The 17,801-nt window shown below is 51.5% G+C and overlaps 2 protein-coding genes across 2 annotated transcripts in view; one reads left to right on the top strand and one right to left on the bottom strand.

Annotated features, from left to right (window-relative positions):
- The window catches only part of Rps6ka2 (ribosomal protein S6 kinase A2), a 72,622-nt gene extending 64,552 nt beyond the window's left edge, over positions 1–8,070 (top strand). Inside the window, exons 16-19 of the mRNA XM_005363356.3 lie at positions 978–1,054; positions 1,741–1,858; positions 4,050–4,187; positions 4,938–8,070. Coding sequence (XP_005363413.1) covers positions 978–1,054; positions 1,741–1,858; positions 4,050–4,187; positions 4,938–5,063 — 459 coding nt within the window. The 3' untranslated portion in view covers positions 5,064–8,070. The remainder of the gene's footprint in view (positions 1–977; positions 1,055–1,740; positions 1,859–4,049; positions 4,188–4,937) is intronic.
- A 7,955-nt stretch (positions 8,071–16,025) lies between these two features.
- LOC101983638 (sperm motility kinase Z-like) lies at positions 16,026–17,546 on the bottom strand. The gene has a single exon (XM_013352270.1). The coding sequence runs from the start codon at positions 17,544–17,546 to the stop codon at positions 16,026–16,028; it is 1,521 nt and encodes a 506-aa protein (XP_013207724.1).
- Positions 17,547–17,801: the final 255 nt, after the last annotated feature.

Genomic DNA, 17,801 nt, shown 5'->3' with positions numbered 1-17,801 from the left:
TCTCTCTCTCTCTCTCTCTCTCTCTCTCTCTCTCTCTCTGTCCCCCCTTCACTCCTCCTCCTCCATAACCCCCTGAATAAACATTCGACCTCACCCTGCAAAAAAAAAAACAAAAACAAAACAGAATTCTTCCCCCTTAGTAGTCCGTTAGCTAAGACATAGGGTACAGAAGCACACACCTGGTCTCCACTGGGACTCTACCAGGCCGAGGCAGGAAGGGCGCCTGAGCTCAGGGCCTGGAGACCAGCCTAAGATATGGCCTCATATCTCGAAACACAAACTGCGTAAGCCAGGCATCGTGCCACATACAGTGCTGAAGTAGTGGAGACAGAAGGGTGATCAGGTCAAGGTCATTCCTGCTATGTTGTGAGTTCCAGGACAACTCTGAATCCATTAGGTGAAGTTCCTCACAAGGTTAGATTTATAAAGAAAACAGAATGGGGTTGTCGGAGACTGGGTTGGCCCGTGGGGAATTTTAGTTTAGGAAAAGGGGTTCTGGAAGATGGCTGCCCTGCACTGTGAACGTGCACTGCCCTGCACTGTGAACGTGCACTGCCCTGCACTGTGAACGTGCACTGAATGGCATCTTGCAATGTGGCTAACATGTTGACAGAAAAGCAGGACTTCTGCCGTCACGCCACATGTCAGGCAAGGGCTGTGCCCCACCCCGTCTCTGCAGGGGCCATGCTATAACATGGTAGACAGCACTGGCTGACCCAGCAGATGGCCCCGCCCTGGCTGTGCCCCACCTCTGTCTCTGAAGGGGCCATGCTATAACATGGTAGGCAACATTGGCTGACCAGCAGATGGCCCCGCCTTGGCTGTGCCCCACCCCTGTCTCTGCAGGGTCCATGCTATAACATGGTAGGCAGTACTGGCTGACCCAGCAGATGGCCCCGCCCTGCCCTGGCTGTTCCCCATTCACTCTGAACTAGAGCTGCCCAGCACAATTCTGACCCTGCCCATTGCCCTTCCAGGTCCTGAAGCGGCAAGGCTACGACGCAGCGTGCGATGTCTGGAGCTTGGGAATCCTGCTGTACACCATGCTGGCTGGGTAATGGAGGGCCCCAGGGCGTCACCCTTCCCTCCTGGTGCTTGTATGTGGGTTAGGGTGACTACTCAAACCCTGTAGGATAAGGAAATGACAAGGACAGTCAGCTGTGTGGTCTTTATAAACTCAGCCCACAAACAAATACCCTCCACAGACACCCCCCCCCCACACACACACACACGTTCCCTCTGCCGCCTGAACCACTCTCTTGACAGGAACGCTAGGAGAGTTGCATGTTCCTCTTCTCGGGAGGTGTGTGCTGATGCATGTCTGAATTGTATGTATGATGTCGGGGTGGTGGACAAGGACTGTACCTGACGTGTGTGGTGTGACTTTTCTAAGTTCAAGAACCAGTCTAGCCAAGAGCTGGAGTGACACCTGGGTCCCTCAGACTTCATATCTCAGGTGTCCGGCCACTGAACCACTCTCTCATCATGAATACCAAATCTCCATGCAGACTCTCTGCCATCCTGGCACCAGTGTGACCCAAAAGGGCCAGGAAAGTGTACACATGAGAGTGGACTTCCCCGCCCGTCTTGTTGACTTCCAGCACTGACCATGACACTAGGGCACACACCATTCCTTAGCCTGAGCCCTAGACTCGGGGTAGAAAGAGGCAGACATTGTTCCCCCGGCAGAAAGCCCTGAGGTGGAGCTGTGAGCTCAGTGGCATCAATCCTCCCCCACAGGTTCACCCCTTTTGCCAATGGACCAGATGATACCCCCGAGGAGATTCTGGCTAGGATCGGCAGTGGGAAATACGCCCTCTCTGGGGGGAACTGGGACTCCATATCTGACGCAGCCAAAGTGAGTATATTTCCTGGTATTGTTACCTCCTAGGCTTGGAGGATCTGCCATTGGCATGCTGTTTGTGAGGAAGCCGGACTTTCCTGTATGTTCCACCCATACAGACGTTATAGACTTATTCACAGTGTTTCAATTTTTTATTATTTTTTTTAAATTTATTTATTTATTAAGGATTTCTGCCTCCTCCCCGCCACCGCCTCCCATTCCCCTCCCCCTCCCCCAACAAGTCCCCCTCCCTCATCAGCTCTAAGAGCAATCAGGGTTCCCTGACCTGTGGGAAGCCCAAGGACCGCCCACCTCCATCCAGGTCTAGCAAGGTGAGCATCCAAACTGCCTAGGCTCCCCCAAAGCCAGTACGTGCAGTAGGATCGAAAACCCACTGCCATTGTTCTTGAGTTCTCAGTAGTCCTCATTGTCTGCTATGTTCAGCTAGTATGGTTTTATCCCAGGCTTTTTCAGACCCAGGCCAGCTGGCCTTGGTGAGTTCCCAATAGAACATCCCCATTGTCTCAGTGTGTGGGTGTACCCCTCGCGGTCCTGAGTTCCTTGCTCATGCTCCCTCTCCTTCTGCTCCTGATTTGGACCTTGAGATTTCTGTCCGGTGCTCCAATGTGGGTCTCTGTCTCTATCTCCTTTCATCGCCTGATGAAGGTTAATATTCAGGAGGATGCCTATGTGTTTGTCTTTGGATTCACCTTCTTATTTAGCTTCTCTAGGACCATGAATTATAAGCTCAATGCCCTTTATTTATGGCTAGAAACCAAATATGAGTGAGTACATCCCATGTTCCTCTTTTTGGGTCTGGCTTACCTCACTCAGGATAGTGTTTTCTATTTCTATCCATTTGTGTGCAAAATTCAAGAAGTCCTTGTTTTTTACTACTGAGTAATACTCTAATATGTATATATTCCATACTTCCTTCATCCATTCTTCCATTGAAAGGCATCTAGGTTGTTTCCAGGTTTTGGCTATTACAAACAATGCTGCTATAAACATAGTTGAGCATATACTTTTGTTGTATGATAAGGCCTCTCTTGGGTATATTCCCAAGAGTGGTATTGCTGGGTTCAGGGGTAGGTTGATCCCGAATTTCCTGAGAAACCACCACACTGCTTTCCAGAGTGGTTGCACAAGTTTGCATTCCCACCAGCAATGGATGAGTGTACCCCTTTCTCCACAACCTCTCCAGCAAAGGCTATCATTGGTGTTTTTTATTTTAACCATTCAAATTTTTTATTTAAAAAAAATTACCTTCTTCATGTTGCTAATGTAGTAAGGTTCTGCAGAGAAGCAGAACCAGTAGGAACTGTGGTCATGGACGGAGATACAGACACAGGCAGATGTAGACAGCTAGGGAAGCCCACAGAGGAGCGGCGGTTAGGGAGCTGGCCGCTGCGACCAGGGCTGCAAGCCTAAAGTTGGCAGAGTGACTGGCAGCTCAGGTCCCTGAGGAAGAAGAGACGTGCAGGTTAACTTCAGAGCCTGTGTGGCCAAATTGCCTCCTCTGTAGGGGTGTTCCGGACGACCGCCCTAATTCCTGCGGCACATTTGTGTTGGTGTAAAGTCTCTGGTTTGGGCTGGCCTGGCACGCACACTTTTCTCACCAGGTCACCATCCTGCCCATCCCTCCCACTCCTGTCTTCTTTGGTGGAGATCACCAAATCCTTTAGTAAAACAGTACGCTGTTGGGCTCAGGGTGTAGGTCAGTGCACAAGCCTCTAGTGTTTGCAAGGTGCTAGGCTCCACCCAGTGCTGGAAAAGTACACTACAGTCTGACCCCAGTAAGCTGTGCCAGCAGCCTGTCTTCTGTGTTGCTATAAAAGTTCTGAAGGAGAAAGAAGGGCTCTGAGTGCCTTGTTCCAGTGCATGGTATCCCTTGAATTTATAGAAGGCAGCCGCTTTTATTAAATTAGTATTTCCGCAGCTTATGTGTGCCGTTTAAAGTTTGAAACACCTTTACTATAAAATCTGTCTGCTGCTAAGTCAGTAATCCTTGACACTTTATTTATTTTTTTTAATTATTATTTTTTTATTAAAGCTTCTTGACACTTTAAATACATTCACATATTCATAAACCTAGATTTGACCCAAAATGCAAAGAATCACCTCCAAATTATATATAGTTCTGTTCTCCTGGGCAGTCCCTGGCCAGCCCAACACCACATCCCTCTTCCCTCTGAACCCTTGGCAGGACGTCGTGTCCAAGATGCTTCACGTGGACCCGCAGCAACGCCTCACAGCAGTTCAAGTGTTGAAACACCCATGGATTGTGAACAGAGAGTACCTGTCCCAAAGTCAGCTGAGCAGACAAGATGTCCACCTAGTGAAGGTACCTAATGGCCAGACCCTGGCGGTGGGCGTGGGAATCCCTGAGCAATCCCTGAGGATAGTTCCTCACCGTTGGTGAGCAGAGAATGTAGCTCGTGAGGTCACCAGCTGTAGGTACACGAATCTCACTTCAGCACATGTACAGAAATTGTGTTTGGTACCATGGTTGTACAGCCCTATAATCCAGAGCCCTCATTTCTGGACCGGAAGTCTGTTAAAGTCTCTTCATGCTAGCAGTCTCTGTTGGGCAGCCCCGCAGTCCGGGCAGTACCGCCCTGCTAAGGAGTGCATGCAGTCCCAGCCCAGTCCTGTGAGAAGTCCGTCCTGTTTCTGTCTTGACGGTGTGGAGCTACACCAAGGTGAGCCCAGCTGCCAAGTTATTGCAGACTTCTTCAGAGGGCCAGAGCCCAAGAAACGCTGGGCACAAATTCCTGGGGACCTAACTGGCCCCCAGACACATCTGCCTTCCAGTCAGCAGTAAGATGATGGCATGACCTCCCAGAAACTCCACTCCAGTCTTAAATACTCCTAAGGCACAAGCCCCAATTGGACCTGGGTATCACGGTAGTGGCCACTGTTTGTGGGCTGATTATGTGGGCACGGCAGGATGCCCGCTACCCTCAGTGCACCAGTAATCCTGGCCTCCCCTGCTTTATCGGGATATAAACTGAGGCTCTCAAGGCCCTATAGCTCAGCTTCCCATTCACGAGTAGATGGGCACCATGCTCACCTACCCCCCTTCCTCTTACAGGGTGCCATGGCAGCCACCTACTTTGCTCTGAACAGGACCCCACAGGCGCCAAGGCTGGAGCCTGTGCTGTCGTCTAGCTTGGCCCAGCGCAGAGGCATGAAGAGACTCACGTCCACCAGGTTGTAGTGACCGGCCAGGCCTGCCCTCCAGCCTCAGCCTCCCTGCCCAACGTCCTCTCAGGCTCCCGGACGCCACACACAGGTCCTGCTCATGGGCACTTGAGTGACCATGATTCCAGCACAAAGACGGATCTGGCCTTGGTTGTCTGTCTCCTTTGCAGCCCTGGAGAGGGTCCTGCCCAGGATGTCTGAGCCTTGCTGTGCCGACCTCACCGCCGCCCGCTCTCCTTTTCTCCTGAGTGAAACCAAATGAACCTGTCACCTCATAGCACCCTGCTGGAGCCTGCCTGAGCTAGCTCAGGGCTTTTAGTCTTTTCATGTCATGGCTTATGTTCAGTGCAAAGCATTTCTGCCATCCTGAAGTCAGCTGAGTGGCCAGCCTCTCACAGCCGTGTCCTGCTGTGATGTTAAGAATGTCGGTGCACGGTCCCTGCCAGGGGCCCGCAGAGCTGCCCTAGAAGAGCGGGATGCTCCTGGCCGTTCTGATGTCACCACTGGCTGTGTGATGGCATCCAACTTACATGCCTGTTCTGCCCAAAGTCACCCAAAGAGTCCCTCGCCATCCTCTGGTTCACAAACGAGATGCTGGGCAGCCTCTCGACTCTGTCACTCACTTGTCAGGACGGAAGCACCCAACCCAAGAGTTGGGGTGACTGAGTCTGTTTGAGAGCCAGATTCATGACGGTTGAGAGGGGAGCCCCAGGAAGCTGCCAGGCAGAGCCAGTACCCACTGCATTGCCGCTCCCTAGCGTTCTGGTCCCGAGGACACTGAGCATGTGGGGCTCTGCCGTTGTCACTTGTGCTGGCATCTGTGCACGTGTTTGCCTGAGGTGGGGGTAGTGGATTCAGTCTCTGTTTCCTGGTCCGCAGAGAGACCGAAGAAGTGGAACTGTATTTGCTTCCCCAGTTCTTTCTTAGCCCTACTGAGGGCAGGAGAGACACCGAGCCCTTTGGCCTCAGAGAGGCAAGAGGTGCCAGGACAGGCTGTCCATGGGAGTGACGCACTTCGTAGAAGCTGTGGTTCTGTGTTGCATTTTGTTTCTGTTGTGTAGACCTGTCTTAAAATCACACTTCACCAATAGTGTTTTCAGGGTGCAGTCCATGTGGGGAGCAGGCTGTCTGTGCACTCTTCTTGCAGAGTAAGCGAGTGAGACCCTTGCTGCATGGCAGGCCCCACTCAGCCTGGCCCTGGAAGAGGGACTTGTGTGTCCTCCAGTCTCTCTGGGGGGTGCCAAGGATACCCCCGTAGTGGGCTCAGGTCAGAGGACACTCCATTGTGGCTCAGAAACTGCCAGTCTGAGGCCAGCCCTTCCACCCAGGAGGTGGAGGAAGCACCCGTTAGTCACATAAGCTTGTACTGGGAAGACAGCAAGCGACCACAGCTCCTCCGTACCTCACTTAGGTCTAGGACCCAGCACCCGCCCTCAGTGCAATGCGTGGAACATGTTTCAGACCTCATTTCACAAGCTTTAATTATTCCACTGCACTTTCATTTGGAATTATAGACTACAAAGGGTGGGAGCAGTTGGTGGCCATGTTCACCGTGTCCCGAGGGAAGTCCTCATAATTTCTCAATGGAAAATGCTCTGTCCAAGGCTGAAATCACTTCCCTATTAATTTCTGAGGTCTGGGTCCTTCCATTTCGGATAGAAATTGAGAGGGAAAGAGTAGCGGGTAGTCTGTGGTAGATGATGTCCTCTTAGAAATCAGCAGGAGACCCGGAATCCTCCAAGGGCCTCTCGGCATGCATCACTGACGAGCTGTCCACGGCCTTTGGTCTGGGTTTGTTTGCAGCTTCAAATCTATGAGTTTTATCAAAGAGAAAGAACAAGAGAACGCTGAAGGCATTGCTGAGGAGGTGAGCATCTTGTGTCCCCGCTGGTCACATGGTCCCATCACCTCGGTGATGCCAGGTTATCTGCCTTACCCTCACTCTCACCAATGGGGTGGAGGAGGCCTTCACACCAAACCCTGTCACTGACGTGTCTGTGAAGCATATCACACATCTGTAGAGGATGCTGGCTCAGCCCTGCTTTGTTGAGAGTGAAATACCTCGACCTTCCCACCCTCGCCCAGTACACGATACTTGAAATCTTCGGTAGAAGCGGCCTAAAGAGCATGTGGCGGGATGATCTGAACCCCTGTTCAGACGGTTGTGGCATGTGGCCCTACTGTCCCCTGCATTCACCTCCCCAGTGAGCCCTTACCCAGCACAATGAAAGGTCCTCTGTTCTCTACACAAGCAACCGAGGCTCCCCCGCAGCCCACTGTCACCCCCTGGCTCTTGGAGGCTACAGAACTTGTCATGGGGATCCCTCACCTACATCCCAGTCCTCCTCTGCCCCTACCCAGTGGTCACTTTGGGGCCATCCCACTGGCAGCTCCTGACCTATCTGGGATGAGAACCCCTACTGAGTGGGGGTGGGGACCTTGTCACATTCTACCCTGAAGTCAGTGGAGGGCAAGCCATGAGCGTCCACTGTCCTACAGTCAGAATGTGTGGTTTAAACTACCTAGAAGCCCCAATTTGGGGGATATTGCCTGGCTTTTTAAGTGAGGATAGTATCTTGTGCTATCTAACGTTGGCAGTATTTATAAATGGCGTTCTTCCTTACGATGCCCTTTGGGGTTTTCCCTGCGTTGTACTGATCTCTCAAACCCAGGCGAACGCCAGGACTCTTTCTTCATCCTCTCTGGCTTATTTTGCCACCCTTCACCACCTGCAAGACTGTGAGACACCCGGAGTGGGAAAGGACTCTGGGCCCTGTGTGGCAGGGAAAGGTGGAAGGCGAAGCCAGCGTGGCTCATCCGTGCAGGTGGCACACCCTGCCCACCCTGCTCCCGCCTGGCACTGCATTTACACGCTCAGCAGTGACGCTCACAGCTCACTCTGTGTCCACGTTTTCTGTCTGTGTTTGAGACGGGCGGCCACTGTACAGATATTTATTATGCTTTCCAGACTTTCCCATGAGATTTTTTGAATAAACATGGATTTTATGAAGTGTAATCTTTTTCTGGAATAGCGAGAACCTTTGCACTTTCTATGCTGCTGCCAATAACAGTTCTTGGGCCCAGCCCTCATTCCTCTGTCTCGTTGACTGACTCCAGGTCACTGTGAACCTCTGCTGCCATCGAACCTTGTGGGGGGTCCTTTCCCCTTCACAGCCTTGCGTACTTCCGTGTGTGCACCTGCATTGGGAGCTGGAGTAGCATGAGCAGCACTTGAGAGTGTGTGTGTCTGTATGCATTCATATGTGTACATGGGAAAGTGGCTCAGAATACCGTCCAGATCCACTTTCAGAGCCATGTGTGTGGTGTGAGTTTATGCATAAAATGAGCAGACATGAATGTCCGAGAATATGTGCACACATGGAAGCTTTATGTATATATGTTTGTAGGCATGTGTAGAAAGGTATGAGTTGGGGGCATATTTGCACAAATGCAAGTGAGTGTGCATATATATATATTTAAATGTGTGTAATCTTAGTGTGTGAGATGCTTTCCTTTGTTAGGCTGGGAGCAGGTAGAAGTTAAAGCAGGAAACCAAGGGTCGCTCTGTCACCTGACCTCACAGCTCCTTCCTTTCTTACATTAGGTGTAAAATGAGCCTCCACTGCTGGTCTCTGACTCCTCTGCCTAACTTAGAGTTTGGTGAATTCCTAAGCAGTTTGTGCCAACAGGCAACACACAAATGCCCCCTGCTTGCCCTGCTGCAGCGTGTCCTGCCAGTATCATATGAACACAGGGGTATGCTTAGCCAGCCTAAAAGCCCGTGTGTCAGGCTGCTCCAGTGCAGACCAGGTCTTCCTGACCCTGTTGGAAATCTGACGAGATCGGGCGCGTTCAGGGTGGTATGGCCGCAGACCCCTGTTGGAAATCTGAGCAGGCAGGGGCACCATGGTCACTGAAGGGATTTCAACACCATAATAAATGTACAAGAGCCAGCTCCTGCCCTCGGTGTGCTCAAAGATGCCATGGAGACAGGAAGGGAGCCTCTGGTCCCCTAGTCCAGTTTGCACCTTAGCTTCTCTGTCCCCAGTCTGCCACACAGATGGGTTCCAGGGATTTGATACTGGCAGGGGCAGCGCCATCCCACCTGCTAAGTCCCATGGAGGGTGGGTCTGCTTTCAGCCTTGGGCCTCTGTCTTTTCTTGACTGCAATTTCTTGACCTTTGCCCCTCTTGCAGGCCACCAGGGGAGCCTGCCAGTCCTGAAGATGCTAATCAGGTTCCCAAACTGCCCCCCTCCCGGGAAGAGACCACACAGTGTGAGTCCCATATGTTTAGCCATCCCAAGGGTCTTATAAGCTTTACGGGGTGATGGAGAAGAGTCAGGTGGCTTTACATCAGAGCTAGGGACACCTAGATCAGGAAACATGAACCCTTAAGAAGAGCCATAAGCAAGCCCACCCGTAATTAACACCAACGTGAGCTTTGACTACAAAGACACCAGATGGAGAGCTCACCTGCCCTTGTGTAGAGAGACAAGTCAATGTCCTCCAGGGTCTCTCTGCAGATGTCCTTAGAGAGTGAGTCAATCAAAATAGCTGTGATAGCAGCCTGCAAGAGGCCAGGAGACCTGTCCCCCTCCCCCGCACAGTGAGCAGCTTTATAAATCCCTAATGCTGACTTGAGTGTCCTCTACGGATCTGCTGAGCCCAGGAGAAGGTGCGGCTTGTGCTGGGCCATCACTGTATCTTCTGCTATTTCTGTCCAGAGCTCAGCTGCATCCAGGCAGTCCCTGTCCCCAGAGCATGGCACGTGATCCTCTGCATACGTGCCTCTGAAGATCGTTTTTCTCAAAGCTCAGGCAGTTGTCCACCCTAAGAAACCACAGGGTACCAGCAGGTCTGTTGGAAGCAAGTCTCAGAGTGTCCCACCTTACTCTGGGACTCGGGAATCACCCGAATTCAGGAATCAGGAGTTCTAGTAGTTAAGGCCATGACCTTCCAGGTATGATGGCTAAATCTCTCCCACAAAGCAGACCAGATGACCTTCAGCCGTTGCGTCCAGAGACCTGACACTGTGTGAGGCTCTTCCAGGTGAGATGGTGTACAAGTCACCTGACCAGGGAGCTCTGTCTGCTTGGTCATAAATGCGGTTCTAACTCTTGAGAATCAGGCACCTGGTGGCACGCAGAGGAAGAAACAACAGCCTGCAGGGTGCAGGGTGTGGCGAGATGGCCAGGCCTGCAGGAGAGGGACGGAGAGCAGAGGAGGCTGCTGGGTACTGGGGCTGCTGGGGAATCAACGCACAAACCAGGCCCTGGCCCTGCTCCTTCTCCAGCCACCTCCTCACTGTTATCCTTTTACCTGCTTGACCCCTTCATGGCCGGACGCCAGGACCTAAGACAGTGGCACCCGCCTGTGGTCCCAGCAGCTTGTGAGCCTGAAGCAGGGGGATCACCTGGACCCAAGAGTCGGAGGCCAGCCTGGCCAACACAGCAAGATAAAACTGCAAAATATCGAATTTAAAAAATACATGTGACATCTGTCCAGTGTGGATGTTTGTCACTCCGCTCTGGTGAGAAAAGACGTCAAGTAAACAGACCAGGCAGAAATCACCTTCCATGAGTTCTTTTCATCCCACAATTTAGACAAGGGTCACCTCATCATAAAACCAGCTTAAGCTCAGCCATGTTGTCAGCACCAACTAGGAACAGGTCCCATCTGCCACACCGCTTGGTGCTCCCATGTTCTGCCCCAGAGTGTGGGGTTGCTGATAGAATTGGAAACCCTGGCCACGAGCAGACTGGACAAAACCCACAGGCTGCCATACTCCATGGTGGTGTTTAAAACTCAGGACCCAGAGACCGATCCAGCAGGATTTGCTTTTCAGTCCTGAGTTTCAGCTGAAAAAGGTGAGTGTGCCCTCAGAAGGTGAGTAAGTGTGCCCTCAGAAGAAAAAACATTCACTCAATTGGGACCAGATGGACTACTCGCCCAAATCTAAAATATTTGAACTGTGCTGGCAATGTAACCCTAGCCCAGTTAGGGGCACTGCCACTGAAATCTAGAAAACCTCCTAAGAATGTCACAGCCATAAAGTCCTCGGTACCACGCAGGAACACTCACCAGGTTTGATCTCTGACCTCTCTGGAACCATGCCATGCCAGTGTGGCAGTGCTGGGCTTGGTGCGTGGCTGCGGAGGACCTCGCCTTTCCAGCCAGCCTGGGCTATGCAGTGAGAGTTTGTCTCAAAGGAAGAAATAATGAGACAATGCATTTTCTCTCAGAACAGCCCCAGCTCCCAAGCACAAATAGTCCCTAACCCCTTTCCAAACAGAACCTCCCCTGGCTACCACATGACACAGGGTCAAAGCTAAATTCATGAGAGTTGTTCTCCCATGGCCCATAGCTGAGCCTCAGCTGCTACTGGAGTTCAGGACAGGCTACCCAAATATGGCTAGCAGGCTTCTGAGAAATCAGCATCTGGAAGGCATCTCCCACCCCATCCCCTAATGCAAGGCGTGACTCACTCCACGTGCCCCCTCCCTGTTCCAGGAGAGTGGGGTCCTTATCCCCAAGTTGATCTCTCTCTGGGTACTAGATCACCAGGCCTCCCTGCAAGTGCTGTTTGCAGTTGTTAAAATCTGACTCTAGAGGGCGGTAAGTCCAAGGCCGCAACACTTGCCTGCTCAGATCAGCTGGTAATTAGAGCCTTTCCCAGCCTGTCCCCTTTGATAGCTCTTTCAGAAGAAGGGTCCTGCACCAGACGGAGCCCCCGGGGAACACTGCAGGCCAGGCCAACTTTTGCTTCTGGTTCCTTCTACAGCCTGGACAGGCGACTGCTGGCCCTGAGTTCTGAGCAGAACTTGGAGTCTGTGCTCTGATGGTCTGTACTGGAGATGCTGAGAATCCTAAATCCACCCTAGACCTGCCCAGGAGAAGATGTTGATCAGAGTGTGACTGGCTGCGTAGAAACCCAGTGTGTGAACACAGGTTGTTCTTTGTGTAGGGAGTTTAGATACCACCTTTAAAACACCTGCTTAATAAATACTTTAGGAAAGGTTGCGCGGAAGTTTCCTTGGTTTTGTTGAGACAGAGGTAGATGTTATTCTTTTGGCTACAAGTCAACGCTTCTCCTTAGTGAGCTTTCAGTGCTACCCCAAGGCTACCTGGGGATTGGTTTTGTCTTGCAGGGCTCATTTTTGTACGGCGGGCTTTTCATTTGCACCGTGTGTGAGATATGATCCCCATTGAAAAGAAACCAGAGGAGTTGCATCCAGACAGCAGAAGGCGGCTTGAAGATGCCTCAGGAATCAACAAGAACTCGCCCATCAGATGTAAGGAGAAGAGGAGGGATGATAGACAGGGAGGCAGTGGGGGCATTTGAATGGGCATTGTCTCTCCTGGAGTCACTTTGCTGTGTTCTTCTAAGGACACAAAGCCACAGTGGTGAAGACCTCTTGGGCTCAGACAGCACAGGTCACAGCAGTGGCGGCAAGCTGGCCTCATCAGGTGGTATTTGCAGTCAAGGATACTATAAGATTATGGGGTGCGGTGGTCTGATTAGGAGTGGCCTCCATTGGCTCATTTGAATGCTTCGCCCTGAGGGAATGGAACTCTTTGACTGGCTTAGAAGGACTGACAGGTGTTAAAGGAAGTGTGTCACTGGGGGGTAGGCTTTGAGGCTCCAAAACCCCTGGGCAGATCCAGTGTCTCTCTCTTCCTGCTGCCTGAGGATCCGGGTGGAGCTCTCAGCTACTTCTCCAGTGCCACGCCTGCCACCATGCTCCCCGCTGTGATGGTGATGAACTAAGCCGCTGAGACTGTAAGCAAGCACCCAACGGAATGTTTCTTCTACAGTAGTTGCCTTGGTCAAGGTGTCTCTTGGCAGCTGTAGTATAGTCACTAAGCCTTGGGGTCATGGGTATAGAGATACAGCAATGTCGGTAAAGTATCTGCCACACAGCATGAGAACCTGAGCTGCACCTCCAGCATCCCTGTAAAAAAATAACTCAGGCATGGTGTTCCCATGCCTATAGTCACAGGACAGGGAAAGTGACCCAGGAAGACTCTGGGAACTTGCTGTCTCACTAACCTTGCCTACTCAGTGAGCACAGGCTTAGCAAGAGACACTTAATGCCAAACAGGTGGAGGAGCGAGAGAAGACCTTGACTTAAAATTGACTGAACTCCACATACACACACTTGCATGCTCCACACACACATGTATGCTCCACACACGTACACACACACATGCACACCCACACATGCATGCTGCACACACACATGCATGCTCCACACACATACATGCTCCACAACACACGTGCATGCTCCACACACACACACATGCATGCTCCACACACACATGCATGCTGCATACCCACACGTGCACGCTCCACACACACACACGTGCACACCCACACATGCATGCTCCACACACACGTGCACACCCACATGCATGCTGCACACACGCGTGCATGCTCCACACACATGTGCATGCTCCACACGCATGCTCCACACACACGTGCACACCACACGTGCATGCTCCACACACAGTGCACACACATGTGCACCCCCACATGTGTGTTGTGCACCCCCACCCCCACTTTTGTGTTCTACACACACATGCACACCCACACGTGCATGCTACACACACATGTACACACCCACACATGCATGTTCCACACACATGTGCATGCTCCACACACACATGCACACCCACACGTGCATGCTCCACACATGTGCACACCCACACGTGCATGCTCCACACACACGTGCACACCCACATGTGCATGCTCCACACACACGTGCACACACACGTGCATGCTCCACACATGTGCATACCACACATGCATGCTCACCCTACTCCCATATGCACACACATGAATACATACATACAACTAAATTTTCACAATAAAGAAGTCTTAAACTAAGAGTAAGAGTGATAGAAGACACTTGGAATCATACCCTACCCTGTACACGCATGCACACATACATGCGTGCCCACCTGAACACATATCAATGTTATGGGGGAGAGCCGAAAATCCCTGCAAACAACGTCCAGAAGAGATCATTCTTGAGATCCCCTGAGCTCATTCTTGGAATGTCTTCCTTGGGTCTGCATTTCTTCCCTGCAGGCAGCGTAGGACTCAGTCCCTTCAGAAGCACTTTTTGGGGTGCTCTCGGATGGAATTTTGAAGGGCCCTTGAAGTCACTCATCCTCAGGCTGTGACCACCCATCCCTGAAACAGTGACTCCGCATTTGTGTGAGGAAGATGCAGAAAACATCTTTTGTCAGCATCAATTTTAGTCCGAGAATCGTGAGAATCACATTTAAGAGGAACTCTGTGTGCTACCCTCTTACCTGTAACACACTCAGAAAAGTCAGGCACGGATGAGTCCCAAGAAGAAAAGTCCGGCAAGACCCTATGTGAGCAGACAGGCTTCTGGGTCCAGTAGGTTCTAAAAGGGCTTTCGGGTCTAGACTGGGAAAGGGTCCTGTGCAAGGCCAGTATCTTTGAAGGATCCCTGCTGAGGAGGGTCCCAGGTGACTGGGGTCTGCTCTGGCAAGAATCTGGTATCCGCTGCTTGGAGTTTGATCTCGGTGGAATCTCCCTGACACTCCGAAGTGTTGGCCGATTGAAGTCTCCACTGACTAGACTCCCAGCTGACTTGGATCACTCTTGGTTAAAATCTATGCCGACTGGAATCTCCTCTGAATGGAGTCCCTACTGATTGGATTCCTTGCCAAGCAGTATCTCTCCAAATAAGAGTCCCTGATGCTTAGAGTCCCCGCTCCCGGGTCTCTGTAGCTGCAGCCCGCACAGACTGGGGTCTCTCCTAACAGCCCCACTGACTGTGAGACTTTCAGTCTCCTTGAGTTCTTTCTTACCCTTCCTTCCTCCAAGAATGGAGTGTGTAGATGGGGCGGGGTGTGAACAAACAAGGTTTGATTGCAGTGCAGCAGTGCTGGTTCAGAAAGTGGAAACTCAGCTGTGGAGCTCTGAGACCCTCCACTGCAGTGGGACCAAGAGAGGTCCGGCGTCACGTCAGGCTTGAGATTCAGAGCATCTTCCGTTAGGAGCAGGTCTCAGCAGCAGCGAGGCTCATGGGGCAGGCATGGGCAGGAAAGGTGGGTCAGTCCCCAAAGCAGGAGTGATTCTCGGAGGCTGAGGCAGAAATTCTCTGTCATACAGTGGAAGCTTCTAGTCTTAGATACTCTGTCTTTCCAGGTCTTATGGACAACAGTCTTGATGGTCTCTTCTGTCCTCTGAAGTCTGGGGCCTGAGAGACAGAGGCTGTAGCCCACAGAGAGCCAGACTGGGCAAACTAAGATGTGTGTACTTTGTTGGGTGTGTGGAATAGAGACCAATCAGAAGAAGGCCTGTCAAATCCAGGGAGAGAAAGTAAAAAGGTCAAAACGGGGGAGAATTTTAATCAGGGTTACTAGTCTGCTTCCCTTCCTTCAGAGGAAGCTAGAAAAGGGTGGAAGACCCCACAGCCTAATTCAGGGCCCCCTCCCCCAATTCCTGGCTGCTGGGGTCTTTTTTCTGTTGCTGATGTGAGGTCCCTGTCCACCCCTGCTATCTGGTGTCCCAGATGACTGCTCTACCCAACACTAGAAGCCTCCCCCACTTTCTGCTGGCCTCCTGGCTGAATCAGGCCTCTGGATGGGAATGGGGGTCACAGAGAGCATCTAAGGTTCCTTTATGGCTCCATCCTACAGTTCTTGGTGTCCAGACAAAGACTGTTCTAACACTATGACTTTGGAATCATGGAGGTCTCCTTCTCTGCCTGGCCACTTATGATACAAGGATGCATGGGAAAGGGACCCATACATGTCCTACAGCATTGACAGATTTGATGAAACCATCCCACAGCGTCTAGATCCAGCCTTCCACACACTTGACCGTGTAAATGCTCGTAATTATGATCTGTCAATTGACGAGGAAATTAATAAAAGCAGAGATACAACTGAACACAGAAATGGACCTGGGGCGCATACCTAAATTTTCTATGACAGTCATTCATTTTGTCCCCTCATTCCTGGGGTGACACCCTGCTCTGCCATCCCTGAGGTTTCTTCTGTGCAGCAGCAAACCTTCCATAGATGTTGCCCAATCCTCCTTGCCCACGCCTTCCAGTCACTTTGCTGTCCAGAACGTGAGGCTGCACTCTCCCCGTGGCCTGGCTCATTGGGGAGGGCCTTCTTCTTGTTTTCTGTGTTCCCCTGACTGCTGGTCGGTGAATAAATGTGGGGAACACCAATGCCACACAGGTGAGCGGTGCCAAGAACGTGCCAAGAGTAGAAGCAGAGAGGATTGTCCTGCTCAGTGGCACTTCTGTCGCCCCTTGGTCTGGGCTGTCGGACAATCTCTAGCCTCTGGTTTTTTGTTGAAGGTAAGATTGTCTGAAGGGCAGGTTCGCTGGCCCTCCTCCTCAGAGGCAAAGGGAAAGAGACGGGATCCGTGGGTGAGGTGAAATGTGTCCCCTCTGTGTCCCTGAGATAGGGCTGGGCTGAGCGGCCATGATCCTGGCATGCCTGGTGGTGTAGTAGGCAGTACGATGCCATTGTCTCATCAAATCTCCTGTGCAGTAAGGCATCTCTTATATCTCGGATGTCAAAGCCAATGTTGGCCATGGCGGCCATGATTGCAGGGTCTGGGAGGCTTGGGATTGTCTCTTTGTTGTGAGCTGATGCACTCTCATGTCTTAGCCATGAGTGCCTTTCAATCTCTTTAACCGTTGGCCTCCGGCTGGGGTTGACAGTTAGTAAGTACCTGATTAGGCCCTGTAGCTCTTCAGAAAGCTGGTTTGGGACCTCATACCTCCCTTGAACCACCTGCTTCCAAAGCTCTGATAAGGTGGGTGCCGAAAATGGAAATGTCCCAGTTACCATGAAGAACAAGAGGACCCCCAAGGTCCAGATGTCTGCTTTGGGGCCATCGTATGGCACCCCTAGGAAGAATTCAGGGGCACCAAACTGGAATGCCCCTCCAGGCCTCTCAAGCAGTTTTCCAGGCCTGACCTTGACTCCCAGGCCAAAGTCGATGATCTTCACTCTTCCAGAGCGGTCTACAATGATATTATCAGGCTTCAGGTCTCTGTGGACTATGCCGTGGTCATGGCAGTAGCCCACGGCACCTATGATTTGGTGAAATAGTCCTCGGGCCTCCTTCTCCTGCAAGTGTCCGACCTCACAGACGTGACGGAACAGCTGTTGTCCCTCAGCCACCTCCATGATGAGGTAGATATTCTTTTCTGTTTCGATGACTTGGAGGAGAGAGACAATGTTCGGGTGGCTGATGGTCATCAGAATGTCCACTTCTGAAACAGCCGACTGGTGCCAGGGCATCTCCCTCATGAGCACTTTCACAGCTACTGGGACGCCCGTGAGACGGTGCTGGGCCAGCATCACCTTGGCGTTGGAACCCTGGCCTAACTTTCTGAGGATGGTGTATTGACTGGTGAATATCTCTTCACCGAAGAAGACGGGCACACGGCTGAGTCCTGCATTCTCTCTCTCTGGCTGACTAGACGCCATGGGTGGCATGTCTGTAGGAACGACGTCAAAGAAAAAGGAATAAAGGAGAATAAAGTAAAATAAGGAATGAAAAATTAAAAGTGAAAAGTAAATCAAGATGAAAACAAAAAGCAAAAGTAAAAACCAAAGACTTAACACAAAATTAGGAAGCCAAAGCACGAAAACAAAAGTCAAAACCCAAACCAAAAGGTCAGCTCCCAAGACAGTGAGTTAAAGGGGTCACAGCTTGAATGCTGGAATGCTAACTGAAAACAG

This window comes from Microtus ochrogaster, linkage group LG9 (genome assembly GCF_000317375.1).
Source record: "Microtus ochrogaster isolate Prairie Vole_2 linkage group LG9, MicOch1.0, whole genome shotgun sequence".
In the NCBI taxonomy this organism is placed as follows: domain Eukaryota; kingdom Metazoa; phylum Chordata; class Mammalia; order Rodentia; family Cricetidae; genus Microtus; species Microtus ochrogaster.
This window is presented reverse-complemented; position numbering and strand designations above follow the sequence as displayed.